The sequence below is a fragment of the Corylus avellana genome, chromosome ca1 (assembly GCF_901000735.1).
Source record: "Corylus avellana chromosome ca1, CavTom2PMs-1.0".
In the NCBI taxonomy this organism is placed as follows: Eukaryota; Viridiplantae; Streptophyta; class Magnoliopsida; order Fagales; family Betulaceae; genus Corylus; species Corylus avellana.
The window spans coordinates 39598954-39607905 of record NC_081541.1 but is presented as its reverse complement, the minus strand read 5'-3'; the positions used below and the strand labels follow the sequence as shown (position 1 = coordinate 39607905).

General features: G+C 36.3%; 3 protein-coding genes across 5 annotated transcripts in view; all 3 read right to left on the bottom strand.

The window, feature by feature from the left end:
* Window positions 1-2090: 2090 nt before the first annotated feature.
* LOC132162444 (putative disease resistance protein RGA4) overlaps window positions 2091-8952 on the bottom strand; it is a 54723-nt gene continuing 47861 nt past the window's right edge. Inside the window, exons 1-6 of one of the 3 annotated variants that reach the window (XR_009438218.1) lie at window positions 5992-6223; window positions 5264-5807; window positions 4888-5151; window positions 4519-4752; window positions 2692-2793; window positions 2091-2516 (exon numbers count right to left, since the gene is read on the bottom strand). The gene's annotated coding sequence lies outside the window, so the exon portion shown is untranslated. Of the gene's footprint in view, window positions 2517-2691; window positions 2794-4518; window positions 4753-4887; window positions 5152-5263; window positions 5808-5991; window positions 6224-8952 lie in introns of those variants that run through there. The other 2 variants (XM_059572686.1, XM_059572691.1) reach the window with 2 other exon arrangements.
* LOC132162475 (disease resistance protein RGA2-like) overlaps window positions 2809-8952 on the bottom strand; it is a 67823-nt gene continuing 61679 nt past the window's right edge. The window contains exon 3 of the mRNA XM_059572723.1: window positions 2809-3550. The gene's annotated coding sequence lies outside the window, so the exon portion shown is untranslated. The remainder of the gene's footprint in view (window positions 3551-8952) is intronic.
* Window positions 7281-8952, bottom strand: part of LOC132172045 (putative disease resistance protein RGA4) — a 6545-nt gene continuing 4873 nt past the window's right edge. The window contains exons 2-3 of the mRNA XM_059583478.1: window positions 8332-8564; window positions 7281-7445 (exon numbers count right to left, since the gene is read on the bottom strand). Coding sequence (XP_059439461.1) covers window positions 7281-7445; window positions 8332-8564 — 398 coding nt within the window. The remainder of the gene's footprint in view (window positions 7446-8331; window positions 8565-8952) is intronic.

Here is an 8952-nt window from a genome sequence, read left to right as displayed (position 1 = left end):
GCATCTAAAAACAAGTGGGTTTTGGGAGGGAAAGTGTTTTTGGTGTCTAAAAATTGTGGGTTTGGGAGGAAAGTGGTTTTAACCACGTGGCACATTTTAGACCATTAATATTCTAATTCTAGAATCTGGAATTCCCCTGGAATTCCAGGGGATCCAGATCCCTGTCCTCCTTGCTAAGTATGATTCTCAAGTCAACTTGGCGTGCATAAAAGTCAGGCTATCCAAACGATAGTAGTCTACATCCAAACAGCTGCTACGCACCACTTCTTACCACAAATTATGGAGTTGAATAATAATATGAGAAGAATTAGAGCCAAGTCTTCTGTGAAATTTTTGTCCAGCGCTTGTCTCTCACTGATCAAGCCTTCGGTTTGTATGACAACATGGCGTACGATATTAGTGTTTAGCTCTGGATGAAATTCACATGGGAGTTTTTGTTTCTCTTCTCAGAAATATATGCCCACTGGAAATTTATTACCCATCCATTATACACACATCCGTTCCCATAATTCATTATTATTATTATGAAATCCATAATCAAGAATGAATATCTCTGTCAAGGAGCAAAGGTAGCCCAAACAGGTTCTATGTGATTTGAGCTCAAGAGAAATGGCCTAAACACTAAATCCAACAACTCTAAAATAAGTACCAGTACGTAATGGGGATGTGGTTTGCTCTTTTTAGAGTTCTCAAGTTTAGATCTATTGGGTTTTGTAGGTTATTTGTTTATTTCTAACCAAATACTTGGCACTTGCTCATGTGTCATTTCATTAAAATGGTATTTGTAAAATAAATTTTAAATTTCTGAGTTAACAATTGAAAATAAATAACGCCCTCAATTTATTTATTTATTTTTTATTATTATTATTTTTTTTCACTTATAACTCATTGAAAAGATGTTATAAACCCTCAACAATATATCTTCACTGATAAGATGCATGACATATAATAAGTATTTACAATCACTTGACCCAAAAAAATAGAATGTAAGGCACAAATAACGCGAATATTGATCACTATATTTTCAAATGAAGCCCACCGAGACTAATAAACAATGTCTCACCGAGACTCACATACATTGTTCGCTATCATAACATCAATGTCATAGTTAACACAAAGACGCCCAAAACAATATATGGCAACACAAAACTACTCAAGATATATATAAAGGCACATAACTCCACTAACTTAATAGAACAAAAAACTCTAACAACCCCATATGAGTCGCATACTCCTGAAACTCTATAGGAGCCAAAGGTTAGTAGGCTACTATACAGAAAAATGATTAGGGGTGGGCAAATTAACCGCCTAGTGATTACCGACTGCCTACCGACTATGACCGAATCGAAATTAACCATCAATCGACTTATGTGAGTTGAAAATTGGTATGAATTTTTTATACCGACGTCGGTTTGGTTCAGTTAATCGGTATCTAATTTTTGTTGTCGGTTAACCGAACTGCACTGAAATATGCATAACCAAACCCAAACGCCAAATTTGACATGAATTAAGGCTTTGACAGATGGACTTTGTGGAGTGATGTTTTGTTGAAAGTATTTGGTAAGTATTTTGCATCTTATATTCTTATTGTTTGCACCTTATGTTCAATAAGTTATTTTAGCCACAAAAAAAAAAAAAAAAACCAAAAAAAAAAAAAGGGTCCCCAAAATAACTAATTTTTGGCCCATTTAAAAATAGCATTTGTCCAATTAAAAAAGCTCATGGTTAATTAACTGATTAACCAATTACTGAAATTAACCAAAAATTTGAAATAATTTGTTATCGAAATGAAATCGGAAAATTAACAATTTCGGTTAATCGACTAAAAATGGCTATACCAAACCGAACCGATATCCACCTCTAGAAAGGATCATAGTAGTTGGAAGTCACTATGGTAGAAATTTTATTTATTTATTTATTCTTTCTTTATTCTTTCTTTACTCTTCTCGTAGTTGGAAGCCACCATAGAAGAAATCATGAAGAATTGTATTCTCTTCAAATTTAATTGAGTTATCCACTACATTATATATTCGGCAAAAGGATCAAAAGAGCACCCAACATTAATGTTATCCAGATTTCGCGACCACATAAAAACAAATTCTACAGATTTAATGTATTACTTCAACAAATTCCAAGTTATTGGTTCATAAATTCAAGCATTCATGTCATGAGACTAAACATTGGTACTGGTTCTATTCCCAGCAATGCTAAAGATATAACATTATTTCACAATTGGGTTTTTCTTTGTTTAAGGGGAAATGCGATTCTACAAGGCACCAATCCATTGCATAATTTTGAACAAAATTTACAAACTATTTGAATACATGAGAAACTAACATAACATAATTTTGAACAAAATTACAAACTATTTGAATACATGGGAAACTAACATAACAACTGACAAGATTGAACCATGTATACAAGTCCAGAGAACATGTGTGATCACTTCATCACTTCACAACAACATTGCCCTGCCGTCTCTCGCCCCTCCTTTGCTTCTTACCATCAACATATGACTGTACGAAGAAAACAAGATCATCTGTCAGATACCGAAATCCAGCAAAACAGTCTTCACATAATTAAAAGAGGCATTACTTTATCATCTACATAATATTATAACAGCCTTAATGAGACATTTCCTATCTTGAACTAATAGGTTGTAGCTAAACATATTTTTTCAGCTTTCTTTACCTGCGTACTGAGAATTAAAATGAGGAACCCGAACTCTTTTGGAGCCATCAACTAAACGTTTCAGGATAATTAATTTTTCATAGCAGAAAAGTCATCGCTGACCTGAAAACACATATAGCAAAAATGCATGTAAGAACAATTTATATTGTTAATATGCAGAAATCAATTTTGATCCCCATGAATAGGGGGTAAAAATTTAAGCTATGGTTTAACTCTACAATGGGATTTAGAAGATTAATTAAGACCAGAATTTAAGACAAGAATATGAAGTTTTACTTCCAATCTACCACAAATTCTAACTTGTGAAAGTTCAGTCTCAAATAGAACATAAAACATTAAAGCAGATTTTCAATGCAAAAATGAATTGTTTTCCACGTCATGATTGAGATAGAACTCAGCCCTTGAGAATCAGAGATTCAAAATCTATAACATAAGATGAATGCAACATGAAAATGAGCATATCTCCCTAAAAAGGACCATCATTGATTCTGCAGAATTACAGAACTTACTGTAAACGTGAAACAGAGAGAGACAGTGATCATGTCGCACACAATGCTGTTCTATAAGGAACAAAATAGAGCAATAACTTCAATTTTATCATGATGTCCATCCGGCTATGGTTTTGTCAAGCTTTACCATCCAGATTTTGTTTTGTTTTCATATAACAGAAAACTAGAATTTGAACCGCCGGTGGATGACATTTAGACGTCTTAAGTAAATTTGATCAACATCATTTTTTTTTTCATCCAAGGAGGCCCCCATTCAGACGCCTTAATGCTTACAGGGGAAAAAGGAAAACAAAAATGGTATAATCTTTGTTCTTCTTCTGTTTACTACCAACATCTGATAGCATTTTCACCTAAAACACCACGGAAGCAGTTGCTTAGTCATGAGTGTGCTGCCACATCAATGAAACAAACTTATGTGAATAATCTGGGAAAGGACATGTTACCACACTCTCACACTTTCTCTGAACCACTATTCAATTCCACCCAAAGCCTAAATTGAACCACTAGCTCAAAGAAGACCCCATAAAGCACTAGCTTAAACTTAACTCACGGCTCAAACAACCATGTTAAATGATTGAATTAACACTCAGCCAAAGAAAGTCACAATCACTGATAAAAAAGTTTTATTTTCATTCAAAGAAGTTAAAGGTTAACAAGACTTGGCGTTGACAATGCCTTTATGCCTAACATGTTAAATAAAGTGAAATCACAACCGTAAGATAATTCGACAACGAAAACTTATTAATTCAAATTGCTAGCCGAGAACATGTTGTGGCTCAATGGATACTGAAATCAACTTAAATGCTCTCCATAATTTTGGGAAGCATCAATAAACTTGTATTCTTCGTATACTTGATTGTGGATAGATAAATTTGCATAATCTCAAGAATTTAGAATCTGATCAAAATTTATAATCTTTCCAGGCTACCAAATCAACTCAAAGAGAGCGAAAAAAACAGAGCTAGTAGTACATAGATGCAGGCCCTATTATCTTAGTTTCAGTACCAAGAAAAGCTACCAATACACACAAGCAAATAAGTTGTATTTGTTAGTGTAGAATAGAATTGAGATGTCAGCGACTCAGAGTTAGCCAATTTCAAGTTCCAAATCACTAATTGTTTGTGTGTTTGCTCAGGCATTTGTTTTTCTATTAGAACAAAAAGGAAAAGTTAATATATTATTTGTTGCTTTCTATCAGGCACTAACATTATTTGTTGGGTGTACATGTAGTTTTCTTCGCTCACAAATGCAGAAGAACGAGAGCAAACAAAAAAAAAAACCAAACAACAGGAAAGAAAAAAAAAAGAAAAAAGGGTACCAATCCTGTGTAGAGACCAATCTAGGCTTCGTCCCACCAAACAACGCCAGTCGTCCTGCACCGTACAACTCGCACACCATGGTGTAGGGCTGGGCAAAGATCTTGATGAGTGACTGGATTTACTGGTTTTTTTTTTTTTTTTTTTTTTGATATGACAGCAGTGAATTGGTGTGAAGAGCAAGAATAGAGGCTAATTGTTTCTCCTGTTATGTGAAGAATCATGAATTCAACGCCCTGTGATCACCATTAACAACAACAACACACAATTCTAACTTTTCTTCACTCACAAATGCTGAAAACGAGACAAAATAAGCCAAAATCTAAGAAAACCAAACAGCAGAAGAAAAAAAAACAAATAAAATTGGATACCAATTCACGTGTAGAGGCCAATCTGGGCTTCATCCCACTAATCAGCGTCCAATCCTCTTGCCCAGTACAACTCGCACACCATGGAGTAGGGGTGGGCAAGGATCTTGATGAGCGACTTGACTTACTGTCTTTTGTTTGAGATCACACAATAGAGGAATCATGAATTCAACGCCCTAGATTTTCTGAATATGCTCCAAATCCTCTGTTTCTTCTGTTCTTTAGCTGGTTCTGGTTCTGAATCTGAATCCTAATCTGAATCTGAATCTGAAATTTAACAACCAAGAGATACTGAGAGAGAAAAATAAAGAAAATGATGGAGAAGAAGGTGAGTACTTCAATTTACACGAAGGATTAAGATAAAATGATGAGTATATACCTGACTCAGTTAATTTTAACTCTGGAATGTGAGCAATCTTGGCCCAATCCTCACCCGCTTCTCTCTCACATCTTTGCAGTAAGATGGGACAGTTATGAATTTTCAGCGTCTGCAAAGACGTTAGGCTACGCATTCGTTCGGGCAGTGATGTCAAACTGGAGCATTCATCAATTTCAAGCACTTTAAGTGATGTGCAGTTGTGGATCCACTCTGGTATAGCCGTCTAGTTTTCACAATTTGAAATCTTGAGGCTTCGTAGAGTGGTTGCATGTTGAAGCCCCAACGGAAGAGACACCAATTTCGGAAGATATTGAATATTCAAAGAGAGGAGGCTCTTAAGGCCTTGCCACTGCAGCCCATCCTCATCATTGACAAGCTCAAGCTCACGACAATTAGAAAGAACCAGGTCTTGCAGGGCAGTGAGATGTTGTATACCTGGGGAGAGAGAATTTAATCTATTGCAGCTCCATATTCTAAAAACCTCGAGAGAAGTGAGGTTTTTCAACCAATCTTCTGGCAGAGTTCCTAGATCCACAATAGGTACCTATTAGTTCAAGATAGGTATATGAGTTACTTTATTGAAGCCATAAGGTGATCAATATATAAATAAAGACTATCTTTATCTTTTTAAGCCAAGCGTGATGTGGGAACTTCCTAAAACCAATCTCATGCCAATTTCCCCCACATCCAAACACTGGTTCGAGTTAAACATGTTTTTTCAGCTTTACCTGTGCACTGAGAAAATGAGGAACCCGAACTCTTTTGAATCAGCTAATCGTTTGCAGGATAATAAATTTTCCATAGTAGAATGGTCAACGCTGACCTGCAAACAAATATAAGAACAGTTTCCATTGATAGATACTATGCAGAAATCAATTTTGATCATGTTGGATCATGGGTAAAAATTTAGAGAAATGCTACACATCCCAAATTTGTTTTCTAAAATTTGGTTCCCAAATGAGGTGTTACCATCTCATGAGTTGGTGAAATGGTGACACTTCCTAAAATAATAAATCTCATGAGATGGATACAAATCATTTGAGAACCAACTTTTGGAATACAAATTTGGGATGTGTAACACTCCTCAAAAATTTAAGGTATGGTTTAACTCTACAATTAATGGGATTTAGAAGAATAATTAAGACCATCATTTAAGACAAGTGGATGACATTTAGATGTCATAAGTAAATTTGATCAACAGTATATTTTTTTTCATCCAAAGAGCCTCCCATTTAGACGTCTTCATGCCTACAGGGGAAAAGAGGAAACTTGTGTGGTTGCATTTTCACCTGAAATAACACGGAAGCTATTGTTTATTCATGAGTGTGCTTCCACATCAATGAAACTTGTGTGATGAATATACAAATGCCCAAAAATGAAATGACAAGAGAAGCTTGTTTGGCAAGCCAGATGAGTGAGGCTAAAATCTTTGTTGCAGAGGGTATTTTGAGGGAGCTCAAGAGATTTTTGCGAGAAAATGGTATTTGGCAAGCTCGCCAATTCTTCAATCCCAACAATTAGGAACTTTATGCTTGGCTTCATGTTGCTGCTTTTCTTGTGGTATGCTTCAACATTCTTCAGCTACATTGCCCTGTATGGCCATAATGTTAATATTGCTAGTAAAACTCTCCTTTTCTAAGAAGAAGGATCTCACACAGCATTGATGAGGATGATAAGAAATTAACAAACAACTCCAGAAACAATAGGTATTCAACAACCTCTATTTCATACTATATTGTACATGACTCGGGAGTATTACCAAAACAATGACCCCAGTTTCAGCAAAGATGACACATTTTGTAGAAGTTCCTTGCTATCTCCTCAGTTTCAAATCACAATTGCAAGTATGAATGCTTTTAAGATTCAAATTTGGTACTTTTAATGATAGTAGAGGACCATGGAGGAGAGAGTCTAAAACAGAGGAAAACAAGTAAAAAACCTGCAAATGTCGTGAGCAGCACACTATATCAGCCTGATGGCACTCAACTATAAATGAGAGTGCACTATTCAATTCCACCTAAAGCCTAAACTGAACTCCCTCCACATCATGAGAGTGCATCTTTCCCTCCAATCCCATCACAGACCAAAGAAGACCCACGAAAACTAGACACTCTCCCAGATCAACAAAACCTGAGATTGACACCAAAACCCCAAAAGCATGACAAACCCAGATCAACAAAACCTGAGATTCAGACCAAGATTCAACCCATAAAGGAGAACAATCAAACAATCAAACCAAGATTCAACCCAAAAGACTTGAGATGAGAGATTGAGAGAAACCTGAACAATCAACCACAAAAATGGTGTTTGGCAAGCTCGTTAGGAATGCTCCAAGTCAAAGGCTAGAAAGAGAACTGGAGCAGACCACCAATTTTGATATTGTCCGAAGATTAGTCAGTTTCTCCAATCCACATATTCCACATGGCATATAAATCAAAGCCTCACTTGTAATTTTATAATGTCACTCGCCAATTCTTCAATCACTACAATTAGGAACAATATGTTTGGCTTCAAATGAGATCATGTAGCTCTCGGATCAAATTCAATAAGGAACAATGTTTGGCTTCATACTGCGGCTTTTGTTGTGGTATGCTTCAGCATTCTTCTGCTACTTTTTTCCCTGTATGGCCATAATGTTAATATTGACCAGGATGATAAGATATTAGCAATATCATGAATAGATGAAAAAACCATGTTAAAGAATTGAATTAACACTCAGCCAAAGAAAGCCCCAATCACCTGACAAGAAAGTTTTATTTTCATTCAAAGAAGTTCAAGGTTTTGATCAAGAAGAAAGTAGGCCAACAGGTAAACAATTAACTTGGCTCTATATTGCTAGAGACGATGTTGGATGTCTTCCAACTAGCAGATGCAGTATTCCGTCACTACAACCCAATAAATCATAGCAGTAGAGCTATCAAACAAATACTAGAAATCTTGATCAAGATAAAATGATGAGTAGTATACCTAAGCAATCGAAGATGCATGGATGTTTGACTTTTCTTTCTGCTGAGGCAGATACCCCAAGTCTAACTCTGGGATGTGAGCAATCTTGGCCCAATCCTTACCCGCTTCTCTCTCGCATCTTTGCAATAAGATGGGACACTTCTCTCAACTTTTAGCCTTCGCAAAGACGTTAGCCTACCCATTCGTTCCGGCAATGATGTCAAACTAGAGCATCCACCAATTTCAAGCACTTGAAGTGATGTGCATGTTGAGAACCACTCCGGTATAGCCATCAAGTTTTCATAAAGGAGAACAATCAAACCCAAAAGAGTTGAGATGAGAGATTGAGAAAAACCTGAGATTCAAAAGCATGCAAATCTAGTAGTTGAAGCAGGTATCCACTTCAAGCTTCGTTTTGAGAGAGAGCGCGAGAGAGAGAGAGCGCGAGAGAGTGATGAATATAAAAATGCTCAAAAGTGAATTGACGAAAGAAGCTTGCTCAGCAGACCGGATGAGTGGGTCAGACAAGAGGCAAAATCACTGTAGCACTACCGAGCTCGTTGCAGGGCTTATTTTGAGGGAGTTCAACAGACTTTGGCAAAAAATGATGTTTGGCGAGCTCATTAAGAATATATGATCCAAGCCAAAGGCTAGAAAGAGAACCGAAGCGGACCACCAATTTTGATAATGTCCAAATATTAGTCAGTTTCTCCAATCCACATGGCATATAAACCAAAGCCTCA